At 43.1% G+C, this 18,840-nt stretch overlaps 1 protein-coding gene across 6 annotated transcripts in view; it reads left to right on the top strand.

Annotated features, from left to right (window-relative positions):
* TSNARE1 (t-SNARE domain containing 1) overlaps positions 1–18,840 on the top strand; it is a 474,970-nt gene that overhangs the window by 227,789 nt on the left and 228,341 nt on the right. For all 6 annotated transcript variants that reach the window (XM_014965242.1, XM_014965244.1, XM_014965240.1 and 3 more), the window contains 2 exons: positions 86–160; positions 1,731–1,787. In XM_014965242.1, coding sequence (XP_014820728.1) covers positions 86–160; positions 1,731–1,787 — 132 coding nt within the window. The remainder of the gene's footprint in view (positions 1–85; positions 161–1,730; positions 1,788–18,840) is intronic.

Raw genomic sequence — 18,840 nt, 5'->3', positions numbered from 1 at the left:
GTTTCTCATGGACACAGACAGAGTCTACTACTTGATTTGTGTCCTCAGATCTCCTAACCAGGTCTCTTTTTTTTTTCCAAAACAGCAAGAGCGACTTCAGCTGGACAGGCTGAAGAACCAGCTGTCTGATGCCATCCAGAGATATGGAGCTGTGCAGAAGGTGAGGGTCTCTCTTACTTCCCCTGTGAGTTTGGGAACTTCCAAACATCTAATGGACATTGATGTCTGATGGCTAATCTAAATCTCCCCTCTTTCAGTTTAAAACCATTCCCCCTCATGCTATGGTTCCATTCCCTCATCAGAAGTCCCCTCCCCATCTCTCCTGTAGCCTCTTTTAGGGACTGGAAGAGGCTTTAAGGTCTCCCCAGAGCTTTCTCTGAACAGGCTGAACAACCCCAACTCTCTCAGCCTGTCCTCACAGGATGGCTGTGTATCTGGTGGACCTTCAGTGGTGCCCCCACCTTAGCCATGACATTATTTCCATGTGTCTCCCCCTTCATGGGGGAAGGAGGAGTGATTGCACAGTGCCCCTTCCACCTTCTCTGCCTGCAGAAGGTACGTGGGCAACGTTGCTAATTTAAATGTTAACCCACTTTATGGCTGTGTTGTGCTGTGTGGCTTCCCCAGCGCATCTTGTGGTTTGGCCCCGTCACCAAGATCAAGCTGTTTAATAAAACAAACAAAACCTGAGCTCCAGCTCTTTTAATTTGCTTCCTGCTCTCCCGGTTTCCCCTGGGGAGGCTCAGCTGATGAGCAGATTTACTTTGCTTTTAAACACTGTAGTAATGATTTAAATTTACTATCCCGAAACTGCAGTAACGCCTTTGAATATATCTCTGCATTAATTAAGTCCTATGCAAATACAACCTGGAGAAACTCTGGTTGCCTTCTTACATTCCTTGGGCGAGTTTGCCCCGTGTCTGCAACACATAGGAAGACTATATCGTTAATTATACGGGTGTAATGAAATTTGGCTGGCAACATGCACTTAAGAATGTATCTCTATTAGAAACACTCTGCGCTGATTGATTTCGCAGCGCCGGCTGCCTGGGGTTTAAAAATAAATAAATAAATAAATAAAAGTACATAAAATTGCACTTGGGCAGCATGGGTATTATGTAATAGCATTGCATTATCTCTGGTGCTATCTCATATTTTTAATTATTTCTCTGTCCTATTCAAAAAGCCTAAGTGTGAGGCTTTTAAATAGAACGACTTTATCCCATTAAATGAGGAGTTGGAAGGATTCAGGTAAAGAGCTCCACCCCCATATACACACACCTTTTTAATGCCTTTTTTTTTTTTTTCTTAATGTTCGTAAGTACAATCCATCTGAACTGTACATGTAGGGGTTTATTATTTTTTTTTTTAAAAAAAAACCTGTCATCAATTCAGAATTGCCAAAATTAGCCGCTGCCATTTGTGAATGGCCGGTTGCGTCAGGAAACCAATCTGAGTGGTAAATTGCTACTTATCCACGTCCTATCTGTCATTTCTTTAATGCCTGTTTCAGTTTTCATAACCTTGTCATCCTGAAAGCTTTGGAGACTTTTAATTCCTGCAAGACCAAACTTTTCAATGAGTTTCTACTCCCTTTTTCTAAATGATAAGCCTTTTTTTCTCTCTCCTTTTCTTTAAAAAGCAGAAGAAATGGCTTCATAGGATTCCTTCCCTAAACATTTGGACTCTGTTTCCTCTGCCATTTTACATTTCCTTTCCCTTTTTTGCAGAAAATAGCAGAGAAATCCAAAGCTTTGCTTCCTACCGGGCAGAGAAGTACCAAACAGGTAAGTTGATGTGTCTCTGTGTTTAACAGTAAGTGCCTTGGTTTAAAAAAGGCTGTTTTCTACTTTCACTAATGATGCTGAAGAGCGTGGTGCACCCCTGCTCCCTACATTGAAGCCAGTGAGGTGGTCTTCAAACAGAGATGTGTGACATCTTTGGATGGGGAAGATAAAGGACCCAGGAAAAAAAAAAACAAAACACACAAACAAACATTTTTAAGACCAATTTAATTAGTCTCTGCTTTTCTGTTCTCATGGGGCTGGTTTTCCATTCTTGATGGGAGTTTTGTCTACACTGAAACATATCAAAGAACAGTCCTGTACCCCCTTCCCTGAGAGCTGGGCTTTTAGGCTCAGTGAAATCACACTCCCAAGTGCAATTTTGTAGAAGGAAGTAAGAGGGGCTTTTTAGCAAATTTCTGTCCTCAGTTTTAAGAGGGATCCTGGATTCTGCCTTCCTTGGTTACAGAACACTGTGGTCAACTATTATAGACATACGCAGATAGAGCCCTTTTTTTCTGGTTGTATCCCTATTAAGAGCTTTATCAGTGAATAAGTACTATATGTAATCAGAGTATATACATTATAGTTTTGTGCTTATATCTAGTTTCATATGTACATGCATGTGTGTATATATAAACTATCATTAAATGTATTTATTAACACGATTAAGAGTGAAAAAATACATGTGCATGTGTATATATAAGTATATAAATGCATATCTGTGTAGTCTTTCACAAATAGTACTGTAAAATACTATATTTGTGAGATGCCCGTGTGTATATAATAAATCTCCACAGATTTTAATGAGAAGTTTGGTGCCAGGAGATCAGTGAGCTGTAGTATCAGTCCAGCAGAGATTAGGTTGGCCTTTCACGTCCCACACACTAAAAAGCTTTTAGATATTTGCAACTGACATCACGCCACCAAAAAGCAGAATTCTATGCCTAATTTCAGTGACTTTTTCTGATATTCTTGATACTCTCATTTTTTAAGGAGCAATTAGCAGATTTTCTACTTTCCTAATTAAACTTCAGTCCCTACCTTGTTGTGCCATGTGGTTTTCTATATCCTCTTTAATGTGTATTAAAAAAGGAGTTGTTCTTTGTATCATTAATGCTTCTTGGTCATGAAGGGTGGAATGATGCCACCAAAGACCCTACCATTAGGGTACGTCAATGCAGCAGAGTTTTGATATTCGATGTCTTTCTGTCAATTACAATTATGACCCAGACCTCGTTGTCACTTTGTTGGCTTTAGGTGGCAGTGCCAATGAAACTAAGACCTTTGTGTGCCAACGGGCTAATGTGTTCCTTTACCCTGATTGAGAGTTCCCTCTGCCACCTTTGGAGTGATTGCCCACAGATGTTGCTTTTCAGTTATGCGTTTATAGATATGTTAGAGCTTATTTTTGTCCAGACACTGTTGATCTGTATTGGACGTGGGTATTGTGCATGGTCACGAATTGCATGTTCTTGAATGGTGGTCAGATCCACCAGACATCAAACATTTATCGGTTTTGATGATTGAGCTCAGAGATTAGGGAGTTTCTTTTCTGCAAATTAGCTGTAATTTGTTTTCCTGCCGTCTGTCTTACATCACCTCTTGTGCTTTTAACCAACTTTCTGAGATTACTATCAGTGGAGTGGATTGCAGAGGTGGGAACAGCTTTGGTTTTGCATGGACAACCACGTGGTTGCATGGCCATGGCTGTTCCATATGATGTGGGACGCTGCTGGCAATTAACCAGTGCTAATAGGGTGAAGAGGGTTAATTATTGCACAGCTGTTGTGCATCCCTGCACCTGGAGGAAACCTGGATGCAGTCAACTTTCTTGGTATAATGAAAATGGTTGATGGCTCTAAAAGTAACATTCTCTGGAAGGACGAGGAGGAAAAAAAGAAAATATCAGATAAAATTGTTGGAATGGGTTTGGAGGAGGCCACAAATATGATCAGAGGAATGGAGCACCTTTGCTGTGAGGAGGCTGAAAGAGCTGGGGTTGTTCAGTCTGGAGGAGAGAAGGCTCCAGGGAGACCTTACTGCAACCTTCCAGTCCCTAAAGGGGCTACAGGAGAGATGGGGAGGGACTCTTGATCAGGGAGTGGAGCAATAGGATGAGGGGGAATGGTTTTAACCGGAAAGAGGGGAGATTCAGATTAGAAATCGGGAAGAAATTCTTTACTGTGAGGGTGGTGAGACATTGGCCCAGGTTGCCCAAAGAAGTTGTGAAGATACATCCCTGGAGATGTTCAAGGCCAGGCTGGATGAGGCTTGGAGCAACCTGGTCTGGTGGGAGGTGTCCCTGCCCAGGGCAGGGGGATTGGAACTCGGTGATCTTTAATGTCCCTTCCAACCCAAACCATTCTATGATTGATTCTATGAAAGTTACTCAAATCTTGGAGACAAGTGTTGGGGTTGGAGATAAAGGGAGGCGGGAGAAAGAGCGGGGCAGAGACAACCCCTTTGCCTTTAAGCAGGTAAGAATCCAACCGTTCAGATGCTCCAGCTGTACCCATTTGGTGTGAGTCAGGTGGCATCAGCAGAAACTGGCTCAGAGACTGGATCAGCTGCAGATCGTTGCTCCGTGTCGTCGTCACTTGCCAACGAACGCTGGTGGTTGGCTTGGGCGCTTTATGAAAAAGCTGGGGGCTGCAGTACGTCCTCGGTGAGATGCTTCTGACTCAGAAACGGGCTTGCTCACACCCAAGAGCACATACTTCTCACGCAGCCACACTTGCCTGGGCTGGGGACACATGAGGTTTCATGGAAACTGCCTGAAAAGGAAGAAATTTAATTCGCTTTCCTCTTTATTTTCAGCTTCACAAGTGTCTTCTTTTCTTCTTCCTTCGGATATAGAAAGGGCGAAATTAAATGTATGTAACCTGCTATAGGGAACACAGCGGTGTGGTTGTTTTTCACTTATTTTTCCAGCTGCAGATTGGTCAGAACATGGAAAATTATAGTCCCCACAGCAACCATAACCCAACCGCTACGTGCATATATCAAGGCAGTAAAGTTAACGCCCTATACAGTAATGCAAAATACTACGTGTGTTCAGGGGACCTGATTTATGGGGTCTTGTGAGGCTGCACGGTGAACTTCTTGACTTGGTGCAGATCCAGGCTGGATTCAAACACCCTGCTTGCCCGCAGGGCTTTGTTTTATTATATTTATGCTTTAATTTATTACAGCACATTATAAGAGGTTTGAAGAATGCTACTTTTTGTAGACGCGCGTCCCTGTAGTTCTTCTCTTCCATTGGTGGGTGGGAAAGGCAAGATGTTTGGTAACACAAACCCTAATAAGTTGCCTTTAGGGAGTAATTGATTCCCCAGACCCACATAACAGATAAAAATTGGAAAGTAAAGCTTCGGGAAAGTTATTCTCCTGCCCATCGTGGTTTTCTGTAAGTACTGTTTAATTGAGTTTATTTATAAAAGCAAACTAAAGGCATTGATCCAAAATTCCTTGAGGCCTGAAGTTATATAAATTCTTAATCAGGTGTGTGTTTGTAGGAATGTGTTTGTGTGTAGGCAAATCGATGTAGTTCTATAGGTGTGTTGCCGCGTATATTGAAAGACACAAATTTTTACTACGCTGAGTGATCGTTGTTGAAGGTGGGTTGTGGCAACTATTTAAAAAGAAAAAAAAAAAAAAAAAGCCCATTCCTTTGGATCTGTGAAAGCAATTTTAAATATTCAGCCAGTGGCCAAAATGAGACCTCAGAAGTCTCATTAAGGGAGTGCTCAGGGGAATCCTGGAGAGCAGCTTTCCACTTATGAGAAATACGGGGCAGACATGCCTCAAATCCCACCTTCTCCCCCTGCACACACACACTTTGGTGCAAAGCAACTGTTCCTCCCTCCAGGTGGAAGATCCAGTGTAGGAGAGGGGTTATTTCAGGTGTCCCCCAGAGCAGGGTTGCAGAGCATGGGACAGTGTGATCAATGGTAGGAGAGGCTGGAGAGCTGAGTAGACCTGTCCCCTTGGCTAAGTCCATCCCACGGTGCAACAGCTGGGTATAATATGTTCTAATATCACAGAATAGATGATCCGTAATATTAAAATAATAAATGATAGCCTGCAGAAAAGCCACAAAATAACCAATAATCCTTCTGAGCACAGGAAGTGAAAAGGAATCCTTCTTTTTAATTCTTTTTAATTATCGTGCATCTACTTCCCATCGAAAGAATAATATATTATTGTGCCTATGATTGAAAAAGTTCGAGTGATATTAAACCCATTGTGCCCATGATTGAATAAGTTCGAGTGATATTAAACCCAACACCCAAAACTTCTTAAGACTAGGCTGAGAAGCTGAGGACTCCTGAGGATTCATCCCTGGCAGGGTCCAGCAGGGACATCCCCCAATCTGCATCCTTATTGCAGTTGTGACAGATCTTCAGGCCACCTCCATCTTTCCTGGGTCCTCACTGACCACGCTTAGCCCTCTGTCTTCTCAGCTGATGAGGAGGAAAGGTGGGCTTCCTCACCCATGTAGACTTTGTGGGTTGTCCCCCAAAAGGATTGGGAGCAGGGGAAGCACAGCTCCGTTTTAGCTGAGGAATGAGTTTTAAACTTGAAACCACACCAAAAAATCTAAGCAGTTTGTTTTGTGTGGGGTTTTTTTGGTTTTTGTTTTTTTTTTTAGAGGAAACTTTCCTGGCATTTTTTAGAAATTAAAATTACAGTAATTGACATAGTATAATGGCACCCCTCTTCATTTCCTGCTGCTCACGGGGAGAGGGAAGGATAATTACAGCTCTGGAACATGGCAGTTGCCAAAAGAGCTGCCTTTGTTTCTTATTCCATAAGCCTACTTGACCCTCCTCTCGAAGGTCAGTAAATTATGTTTCTTAGGAGCACAAAAATGGGTAATAAACCTCTATTTGCATATACAAGCTTCTTTCTCCTGACTACATCAATTTACTCGTGCTTTAAATGGACTTCCTTCTCACAGGAAGCATCATTTCGGTCTCTCTTCCTGTGTTTATGAAGTTGTTCTTTTTATATGATTAGAGTAAAATTCTCATTTTGGGGCAGCAAGATCCAATCCTTGTCTTTATGGGAGAATAATTTCTTGGCAATAATATCTGCATAAACTGCATATGTGTATGTGTGTGTCTAATGACTCTCGTTACTTGGGCTTCTATTTTTACAGGGTCCTTATCATCATGGTAGATGCTGTATAAGCACAGCTATTAGATTGTGCCACCCTGAGGATCTCGCAGACTAAGCAATTGCCAACAGGCCATTTGGAGCGCTAATTAACGATGAATTTTTGATGCAGTAGGTGCTCTTCCTGCTGGAAGTCCAAAGCTCAGTTTGAAACTGGCTTCAACCTTTGGGAGGGGTTGTGGTGCATGTTTTTCTTAAAGGCAAAATTGAATTTCTCACCATCAAAATAACGGCTTTTGCCCTGACAAATTGAGCTTTTTATTTATGCATTTATCTTATTGACTCTTAACGCCTTATCGTAGAACTCATCCCAGGTCCTAATGTTCCAGTCTGGCTGGTCTATCTCAGGAAATCAAACATTTTAGCTTTGGTGATAATATGTATCTTGCCTGCGTGGTAGTAATTGCTGCGTCTTTTCAAGGTCACTTGGTAGGCAGCTACTTCTGCAAAAAAGTGTTATTTCAATAATGGCAACTTTGTTTTAAATGGCCACGCATCCATTAAAAGCCATATTCTAATCAACCCACTCCTCTGTTCCTGGGGCTGTCGATATGGAGCATTTCAATCACAGGGCTATTTTTTCTTGATTTATTGAAGTGTGAGCTTTTGTTTGTTTTGTGAGGGGTTTTTTTTAAGGCGGTCATTAAAACAATTTTCTTAAGATCTTTTTTTTATTTTTTTTTTCCTGCCTGTTTGAGGGCAGGGAAATAGATACTGATATAGGGATTTAATGAGTGGATGGAACCAGATTCATACTTGATTTTCTTTATTTGCCCTCTGTATTCCCAAGGGAGGTGGAATCTATTCCGAATGGCCCAAAGTACAGCCCTTGCACTGCTCCCAGTGGGTCTGCTTTTCTTCTTAACCTGCCTGTGACCTTGCAAAATAAATGCCAGTGAGTTTTATAGACGCAGTACTTCACCAGCTCACCATGAAACTCTGATATTTCAGGGATGCAGCACTTTGTGACTGTAAGAGTTAACATGAAGAATCCTGCATCCTTAAGGGCAATAAAACCTGCACCGCAGCCCTTTATTCCATATTTATTCTATATATTCTATATATATTTATACTGTATTTAAAATGCCATTATTCCTCAGGCTGCCTATGGCTCTGCACAGGTTTTTTTGGGACAACGGGAGTGCTTAGACATCAGTATTGCATGGACAAACACGTAAGACCCCCCCCCAAATCCTACTATGTCTGTAAAAGAGGTAATTTGCAGAGACTAGAGATGTGACCTTCCGATAAGATGTAGCCCCTCGTTGTACAAAAGGAGGGAAATAAGAAAAGACCGAGTCTATATCAAGAACAAATCTATATAATCAGCTTTGGGGGGGAACCTGCCATTTCCTAAATTGCCTGAACAACCTCAGCACTGTGTATTTTCCTTAGCAATCCCCTATCAAGCCCCCGTCAGGAGCTGAGCCCCCTTTGCTTGCCCATCTCTGCTGATGTAGCTCCAAACCGTCGGCACCCGAGCGAAGGATTTTGTATTCATCAGCTGGGTTTTCGAGTTGGTTGGCTGTGGGATTTTTTTGTTTGTTTCTTTGTGGATTTTTCTTTGTTTTTGCCTTTTGTTGGAGTGAGAAAGGCCAGAGGTTTTTACGTGGGCAGAGGATGAAGGCAGGGGAAGGGTTCCTTTTTGTAGGAAGCCTCCTCCACAGCATCTCGCTGGCTTCGCTGGTACCGCTCTCCTCTACCTCAGCTCTGAGTCATCCCCAGAGCCCCCGTCGTGCAAACCCAAGGGCTGTTTTGTCTGGAATGAGCCAGCCTTTCTGTGAGCACTTGCTTTTATGATCCCAAATCCTGGGGCTGCTTTGCCTCACCCTGAAACCAGTGAGGAACCCCCCCCCACCAAAAGCTGGGAGTGCTGTGCGTTGGAAACGATGACGTTTGGGGTTGTGTGGAGGGGTTTGAGGTCAGGGGAGGAAAACGCTGCCCTGTTAGGAGAGAGCTCTTCCGTGGAGAGCAAATCCATATTATGCCCAGAGGCTTGGGTAGATAACGTAACTGGTACCCGCATTATTATTCTTCCACAGCTCTGCAAATATTTCCCCCCCCCCCGTTGCTTGTGATACACGCTGCCTGTGTAGTTGCAGGGCTCCTTTCTCCTCCCAGCTGCTAAATTTAAAGGATATTGCAAATATTCAGGTCTTTACGCCAAATGGGGGTCATTCATGGAGGGCATCGCTGTGCCTGTAGAGATGGGGAAGGTTTTTCTCACCCCTTGTGTTAGATCCAGCTGTGGTCTCCAGGAGTGCTGGCTCCTGTTTTGTCACATATATCGAAGAAGTAACTTCATAGAATAGAATCATAGAATGGTTTGAGTTGGAAGGGACCTCAAAGATCATCTAGTTCCAACCCCCCTGCCCTGGGCAGGGACATCTCCCACTAGAGCAGGTTGCTCAAGACCCCATCCAGCCTGGCCTTGAACCCCTCCAGGGATGGGGCAGCCACAACTTCCCTGGGCAACCTGTTCCAGTGTCTCACCACCCTCATAGTAAAAAAACTTTATATATAGTTTCTTTATAAAGTACACCAGGTTGTGTAAGATAAGGCATGTGCTGCAGACGATGTTTCAAATAGTTTTTGCAAAGTGAGCGTGGGCGGCACGTTGTGGCATGGTCTTGGTCAACGCTGATGACATGGAGGTATATATCCAGAGCTATAAGTATACATAGAATCATAGATTCATACAATCATAGGATGGTTTGAGTTGGAAGGGACCTTAAAGATCACATAGTTCCAACCCCCTGCCCTGGGCAGGGACACCTCTCACCAGACCTGGTTGCTCCAAGCCCCATCCAGCCTGGCCTTGAACCCCTCCAGGGATGGGGCAGCCACAGCTTCTCTGGGCAACCTGGGCCATGGTCGCACCTCCCTCACAGTAAAGAATTTCTTCCTGATATCTCATCTAAATCTCCTCTCTTTCAGTTTAAAACCATTCCCCCTCGTCCTGTCACTCCTCTCTGATGAAGAGTCCCTCCTCATCTCTCCTGTAGCACTGTTAGGGACTGGAAGGGTTTTCTAAGGTCTTCTTGGGAGCCTTCTCTTCTCCAGGCTGAACAACCCTAATTCTCTTAGCCTGTCCTCACAGCAGAGGGGCTCCAGCCCTCTGATCATCTTCATGGCATGTCTACACCTACATCTACATTTACATCTACATCTATATAGATCTAAATCTAAACCTAAATCTAAAAAAGAAATGGAAATATGAACAAAGATAGTGACAGGTGTGTCCAGTTGGATGGATACTCACCTTGGTGGGAGAGCTTTGTCCTTGCACACAGCTCTGCTGGGCAGTGAGGGTGGCCTTCTGCAATGCTGTCAGGTCTGTGCTGACAGCAGCATGAGAGGAGAGCAAATGCAGGGAAAGCTCCTGGAGCTGATGAGACATAGGCTGGGGCTGTAGGATGGTTTAGTGGTGGTTTTGTCAATGTTAGGTTGATGGTTGGACCTGATGATCTGAAAGGTCCCTTCCCATCTAGACAATTCAATGATTCCGTGTGTGGCCGCGATGGCAGTGGTAAAATTATAAAAAATGAACATCTGCCATCAGTCTGCAAACTTGAATTTTATTCACTCTACAACAGTAGCTTCTCTCCCCTATATATTCTTTTTTTTTCCCCTGTGCAGGAGTCTGATGATGTAGTAAGTGGGTGGTTTTGCCCACTTGAAGTAGAAGTGGTTGCTGCTGGTGGGATGGGGATGATCCTAGGACCTCATCCCCCTTCAGCCCCACCTTCCTTCAGCCCCACTTTGCAGAAGCTGCCTTTGCAAGTCTCCAAATTGACTTTTGCCCTGGCCAAGATCAGGCAGTAACTGGGGAAACAAATGTGAAACCTCACCCGGTGTGTCACCTTGCTCCAAAGTGACTGCAGTGTTATTTAATACGTTTAAACCCCCTGTGGAGAGGGATTATTGAAAGGAAGGAAATTGTATTCTTCTAAACCCACTTTGATGGCTGCATTTATCACATGATTAAATGTGAACAGCAACGGTATTTTCCCATGAAAAAAAAAGATATTTGGAAATAGGTTAACCCTTGCTTCACCAGGGCGAAGACAAACCTGATATTTAGTGACCTTTCTAGGGATCTGTCCGATTTGTTTTCAGGGTCTCGATAACTAATGTTATATCAACATATAATTTAAAGATATTTAACCCCTTTAACATCTACCCCCTGTAGATGACAGTGCTGTTACCTCCCCTGTAATGTATATCATCCATGAAATGCCATGGAATGCTCTAGCTATTGCATATACCAGCCCCCAAAATTGACCTGGCATATTAAGACAGAATTGCCATCTCAAACTCTTTCAACTGATCACAAATATTCCCGATTTACTACAAACACAAGAAAACACAGGATCAGGCATATAATTTGGATTCTTTGTTCTGTCCCTTAGTTCTAGTGCCCAGCTCAAAACTGTAATCCAAGTTTGTTTTGCCAAATGAAACTTCCACTCATGTTTTAATTTGTTATGGAATTTCATCTTCACATTCAATGATAACCCAGGATGCTCAAATGCCTCTGGAGTTATATCATAAAGCTGGACATCTATCAGAAAGGTAATTTATATATAGTTTCTTTATGAAGTTTTCTTTATGAAGTACACCAGGATCTGTAAGATAAAGCATGCGCTGCACGTGATGTTTCAAACAGTTATTTTTAAGCTGATAGCAATAGTCTGGGGGATAAAAAAATAAATGTGTGTTCACCTAGAGACAGACGGTGGTTCTCTCTTATAAGTCTCTCAGATTTCTCAATTTGAGAAGGTGCCTGTGTAGCATATAATGCCCTTAAGTTTCCCCTTCCCTTCCTCTTCCCCCCCTTCCTCTTCCCCTTTCCTTTTTTTTCCTGGATGGGAGTACATTTTCGTGAAGACCTTAGTCGTGGCGTACTGAGAAAGTCAGATGCTTGCTCTAAAAAACAAAACAACCCAGCAAACAAAAATAAGTAATGGAAACGTTTCCTTGCAAGCACAACTGATCTCTGGTGAGTGAGGAAGGTGTTTTCTCCCTCTCTGTGCCCAGCAGTTTCTAATTGGTTCGGTGATTTAAGGAAAGGGAGTGGGAATGTGGCTTTTGTGTACAGCAGGACACACTGACCTCTTCTGGAAGCTGAGGACTGGGACGTTTGATGGCCCTACTGTGTGAGCTACTTTGTTGACCCCTATATTCAAGTCTAATTAAAAGCAGTGCTAAAGAGCTGGACATGGAAAAAAAAAAAAAGCCTTTTCTGGCAGTTGCTGGGGATGGGGTGAGGGAAGCTGTGGATGCTGCACACTTCGGAGTGCCATCTGCTGGCATCGGACTCTGCCGGATACAGGAGCTTTGTTTTACAGCCCTCAGATGAGAGCGGTGGTGGAGGTTTGATGAAGCATTGGTGCTTGTTGTCAATGTCATTAAGATGAGGATAAAATCTGTACAGAATTGGAGTGGAATAGGACGTTTTATGCTTCTGTTGAAGGCAGAGTCCCTGCTCGCTAGATGGTAGGAAAATGCAATAAGTGACCACCTGCTACATGTTCTCTCTGGAGCCCCCACATAAACACATGGACTGTTGGAGCAGGTCCATGGAGATGGTCCAAGGGCTGGAGCCCCTCTGCTGTGAAGACAGGCTGAGAGAGCTGGGGTTGTTCAGCCTGGAGAAGAGAAAGCTCCAGGGAGACCTTAGAGCCCCTTCCAGTCCTTAAAGGGGGGGCCTACAGGAGAGATGGGGAGAGATTCTTTGTCAGGGAATGGAGCAGTGGACAAGGGGTGAAGGTTTTAAACTGAAAGAGGGGAGATTTAGATTAGATATTAGGAAGAAATTCTTTACTTTGAGGGTGGTGAGACCCTGGCCCAGGTTTCCCAGAGAAGCTGTGGCTGCCCCATCCCTGGAGGTGTTCAGGTCGGGGCTGGATGGGGCTTGGAGCAACCTGGTGTCCCTGCCGATGGCAGGGACTTGGAACTTGATGATTTTTAAGGTCCCTTCAAAGCTGAACCATTCTATGATTCCATGTAATAATTACACTATTAATGCATTTGTGTGTATACATGTATAATTTTTCAGTTTCCTGAGGAAGAGAAATTTTACGTGGGTCACATCTGTTGGGAAGTATCAGGGAGTTTGTGAGTTTTTAGTCTAGAGGTAGTCTAGTGTTCCTCTGTGGTGGAGTCCACAGTAGAGTTCTGTTGTCATTGGTCTTGATTCCAGAACCAGGAGATGGAAGGGAGAATGAAAGCATTTCAGTGAGATTCATCTCATATGACTTCACTTTTGTCAAAGTCATGTACTGATTGTAGACGTTGACAAGGAGGCATTTTGCAAAAGGAGTGATGTGCCGCGTTATTCTCTTTATTTATTTCTCTGAGTTTCTACAAAAGAGCCAAGGAATGAGTTAAGTATTTCATATTTATCCATCATTATTGCATTTAACATCTCTGAGCTTTCCTTTTCTTATCCTCTGTTAATTCCCAACATCACAGCAGGAAACAAATCAATCTCCTTGTTCCCCGGTGCAAATATTTAGTGATAAGGTTACCGATAAGCTCTAAATTAGCTTTCATAGTTTCCAAATGCAAAGTTATACATTAACTTCTTTACATACCATGGCAACTGCTTCCTCCTGGCAGGTTGCTCCACTAAATAAGATAAAGATGATTTTGGCTTCAGTGCAGGACAAGCAACGTGAGAAGACCACTTGCCTGCAAAGTCTCTTCCATTAGGAAAATGCCTTGCACTGTTATTCACTCACACCATATGTGGGGGGAATTAGATTCTGGGTGAGATACATGAAGGAAACCCCCCAGGAGAAGAAATGATTTGGCAGCTGATCCATAGAGCTCTTTCAGCCACCTCTAAAGAAAATGCTGTGATGCCAGTATCAGTTTCATTACACATCTGGGCTTGACTCATCTGCTACAGTAAAAGAAGAAAGAAACCCAAAGAAATAATTAAAGTTCATTATTGCATGTATATGAAATAGCATTATTAAAGTATCTACCTCACATTTATTTATAACCCTTCTTCCTGACAGAGCCTGACATGTTTCGCAAACACCACTGAATGATTATATATTCTTTGCCCAAAAATCTGAGGATGTTGCTCTGCATTTTATTCATCACTTGCTCAGTCAAAATTTATGTTCCTGCACAATCCGTACATTTTCTGAGATCTCTTTGTGTAGGTACATTACTCATGAGACCTACCAGGCACATTTAGAGTAAGTCGGGGTGGAAGGGCTCACATTTTTTTCTGAGAAAGTCAGCATTTTTTGAGGAGTGCCTGGTTGGGCCACTGCATGACAGGGTGAGATTGGAGGAGAAGAGTATCACCATCATCACTACAATCCATGTTTCAGTTAGCAGGATGGAGTTAGCGATGATGACACTTTTCCAGGACAACAGAAGCAGCATGACTCCTCTTGGAAAAATTCCTGGGACTTTGGTTGGTACCCAAAGCTCAGAGCCTTTTGTAAAACTCAGCCAAATGTCGATTTCTACAAAATTAAAGCACGTGTCAACATCCCTGAGAGACTGGCCCAGGATATATCTCAAGGGCTTGTCTCTTGGTTATGATCGGACCGGTCTCATCCCTTTCCGTTTGCCAAATGAGGTCTGAAAATAGATGAAAATGGTATGGATTAGATATGTGGCTTGGGCATATTAGCACAGCTGTGTTTGAGCAGAGCAGCAGCAGGGGTAAAAGGACGGGCAGTGGAAGCAAATAGAAAGGCTCCAGCACAAAGGTAATGTAAACCCATCAGGGACTTCAAAATGCTGAGCCAGATCGATGCTCCTTGACTGATGGAAAGTGTCACCTCCCTCAGCAGGCAAGGTCAGTGATTCGTAGAGCACTTTCCTTGGAGAAAGTCAGTGAGCAGCCTAAAGATCATGATAAAATATGCAGTGATATTAGGGACTCAGTCAGGTTCCGTCATTTGGTGTGGAAAATGTATGTCCAACATTAGTTGTGCCAACAATTTCCTCACTCGGACAAATCTCAAAGCAGTAGGGTTTAGTATTTAGCTAGAAAGAGAGATTATTTCCAATACTTTTACCACTTTTTTTTTTCCTAATCTTTATTAGTCTAAGTCCCCTGTGGCAAGATGGTTTTCCTTCCAAAAGGTAGGCAGGGTCTTGGTTTATCTTCAGAAATTATTGGTAAATACTTCTCCAGGAGAAGACAGACATTTCTGTCTATAAATGGGATTTGCTGCTCAACCACAGTGGACTTCACTCCCCGGTAGTTGGCTTGCTTATGGTAACCAAGGAGCAAAACCAGGAATGTATAGGCTTCCCTAATGGCTACATTAGTTTTGGAAGGAATCCCTGCCTTCCTTCTGCCATCCTTGCTTCTGAAACATGTCAGGACTGTTGGGGGTTTCTTTCCCTGTGAGGAAGATCTGCAGATAGTCTTGTCTCAGATCCTGTCAGGGAGGAGACCTGTGCATTTTGGAAGCATCCCTGGATCTGTTTTTGGCTTTCTTTCAGTTTACTTTCATGTTTTCTTTCCCCCCTTTTTTTTTCTTTTTCCTTTTTTCCTCCTCTTCCCCTTTATGAGCATCTTCTGTGTTCTTCATTCACTCTTACCAGTCCCTGCTCTCTTTTTGGTTAGTGGTCCCTCTTTCTCTGTCACTGTCCCACCTTCCCCCCCCCATCTTTTGCTCATGCCATTCCCCTCTGTAGAAGTTTGGGCAGAGAATTGAGAGCGAAGAGCGTTGAAGCCGTTTCCTTGACGTGTGCTCCCCTTTTACAGCATGTGATAGGATCAGTTGCATTTCTGCCCATAAGCATATTATTAATGTTTAAATTGTGCTTATTGACATAATGATACCTATTGTGAGTCTAACAACATAAATCTGCTCGAGGAACAGCTAGGAAAACAAGATAAGAGTGTCTGAGTGCCCAGGGGACACACGCAGGGTGGAGAGTAATAGGGAGCATTATGTATTTTGCTCATCTACAGTTTTTCAATAAAAGAAGGTTTTTAAACTGCAGCAGTTTTCAGCATATTAAGTGTGTGATGCTGAAACTAATTGGGATCGGCTTGTGCCGTGACTCCTTTCCGTGTTGTAGCAAACTACTTCTGACTCAAGCTTAGTTTGTGAAGTTCCTCTCCTCAGTGGAGGCCCCGGAGGCCCAAAGTGTTCTCTGCAGATGCCTCTCTCTTCGTGTTTGAAAATTTGAAGGGGTATGAAACAGGGTTGGTTCGGGTTTGGGGGTTTGAATGGCAAAACAGAGTCTGTTTTCCACTGATTCTGCCTCTGCCTGGTTTCTACACTGTACTTTAGGAGAACAGTCTATTTGGAGAGGAGAGTAGCAACCTTTGTAACTCAAAAAGTACAATTTCATTTCATGCTAAAAAAGAATCATAGAATGGTTTGGGTTAGAAGGGACCTTAAAGATCAAGTTGCTGTTGGCAGGGACACCTCCCACTAGACCAGGGTGCTCAAAGCTCCATCCAGCCTGGTCTTGAACACCTCCACCAGCTGAAATTAAACAAGCAGGTTCAGTACAGGCATTTTGAACAAATAGTTAAATATCAGAACAGCTAATTAGAGGTGGTAAATAACTTTTGAGCAGTCATCATGGGAAGATAAAGGATCAAAAAAGACCTTGTTGATACCCATGAAAATGTTGCTATCAGCTTCACTAGGATCAAAATTAAACCCTCGGCAACTAAATCCCAGGAATTATAACTCTGTTTTCTTGCTGATATTCTTATTCTTGATCAGGGCCCCTCTGTGTTGTAACATGAAAGTTCAGCTTGAAGCCTGGGAAAAGAGAAAGGTGGAATTTGTGAGGAAGCCAATTTTAACACCGCAGCTTCCCCACTGTAGTACATCCTTCTTGGGCCACGTCGAGCCTCCCTTGATGGATTTGAATTGACCTTCAGGCTTCTTCTTGCTTCTTTCATTGTTCTGAACACTAAATCCTGGAGACCTCTTGTCTGACCTGAGCACTTTTCGTGGGTAATCTCTGTGTCTGCTCTGTAGACTCTATAACGTCTTCAAAAGACACAGCACTGAGCATCTGCTTTCTCCTCTCTCCCCACCACTGGTTTGTTTCTAATGAAATATTTATTAAGAGAATGATATTTGCAGGCAGAGAAGGAGATAATTCATGCAAGCAATCAGCTCTGGGTTAACTGGAGAATGAAAATGTCTTGGACCGTAGCAAAAACTCATAATCAAAGGGCTCCCCAGCTATCCATCAAACAATCAATTACTGTATCCATTAGTCCCCTTTCACCACACATTAGAACAATTTACTAGACATGCTAATGTTCGGGTCATTGCTCCTTAAGGATGAGCAAATAGCAGAGGCATCTATCAAAGTTTTGATGCAGCGTGATCTCATACGGTGTGAATATACAGCTTAGATCACTTCATATCCTCATGGTATTATTAAGTCTGCTAAGGACCTGGTCTGTGAGGGAGATGCTGGTTGCCTCCAAATCTCAGCAGCTGGAGGAAACTTGTTGAAAGAAATTCAGCATTTCACGTGGTTCAGCCTTCTGTGTGGGATAGAAGGTCATTCTGTGTGAAATGTGAATAAACAAACCCCACATCAGTAAAACTGTGGTGGTTTTGTCACTTCTTGGTTATGCTGACCAGATAATTCCAAGCATGTTTTCTGCTCTTAAATGTGCCATGTGGGGGAACACAGGATTTCTCCAAGAAGAGGGAATCCAGAGAGGTTCTAGGGCACCACCCCGGATCTGTCTTGCCTCACTATCCTTTTCCAGTATTGGATAAATCTCATGGTATCTCAAACTATCCAAGCTGAAGGAATCTCAGTTAATATTTCCACGGGGTAGATTACTACCTCTGAAGGCAAGAAGATTCTTTAACAGTCAATGTAGAGAAATAGACACTTCTTAGTGTATTCGTTTGAACTAAGAATTGTTCTTTAGGGCAAAAAAATAAATTATATATTGTCTATGGGGGTTTGGGTGTTGGTTCTTCTCTTGTTTTGTGTTGTTGGTTCCTTTTTTCCATAGTCTCCCTTGGCCACACCCGAGCATGTGAAGTGTAGGTCTCTACTTCTCAGCCTGACATTCAAGGCTCCCTTTATAGTCTACGACACAATCGCATGTTAAGTAGCTGTCAATCTTTTTAATCTGGAGAATAGGGTTCTTATCTCCATTGACTTTATTGACCATGTCTCCACTGAATACAATGGGAGTCTTAATAAGGAGCTTGGAGGTCAGTACTTCCAGTACGGGTGTGTGAAGTTCGGCGAGGTGGATTTCTGGCAGTTCAATTTGGCTGATGAGCTCAAACACAGATATCTACTGTGCAAACATCTCAAATTAGTGTTAAGAGGGATCCCAGCTACATGTCTGTGTCTCCAGTCCTGAACCAGCATCTGCCTGATTTATCCCTCTTTCTCACACCGCACTGAATGGGACACTTGGTATCTGATGGGACAAACTGGCATCTAACTTTGGGTAGCTCTGTCAACAGCAGGTATCTCCTTCCCTCTGTCAGCAGTGTATGTAGCTCCTTAGAAAGTCCACGGAGAAAAGACAAAAAAATAAATGAAGAAAGAGCATAACTATTTTGAGTTGAGTTACTGTTTTGAGCAGAGAGGCAGCAGAAGGAGATAAATTCCCTGCAAGCACCTTTCACTTGGATCGCTGCGGTCCCTTTCTCCCCCATTCATTCATGGATCCTTTAACAGAGAGAGGGGGCAGTGGCTGTACCCATGTGCCCACACATGTTAGTGAGGGGCTCCTTGTGCAGTGTGAAATCTTAGGTTATGTAATAAAAATAGTGCTTAGTGCTTGGTGACATGGTTTAGTGATGTGGTTTTTTGTTTTTGTCAAAGTTAGGTTGATGGTTGGACTAGATGGTCTTAAAGGTCCCTTCCAACCTAG

The sequence above is a fragment of the Calidris pugnax genome, unplaced genomic scaffold, assembly GCF_001431845.1.
Source record: "Calidris pugnax isolate Ruff unplaced genomic scaffold, ASM143184v1 scaffold41, whole genome shotgun sequence".
Taxonomy (NCBI): domain Eukaryota; kingdom Metazoa; phylum Chordata; class Aves; order Charadriiformes; family Scolopacidae; genus Calidris; species Calidris pugnax.
The sequence above is the reverse complement of the archived record's forward strand: the minus strand, read 5'-3'. Positions and strand labels throughout refer to the sequence as shown.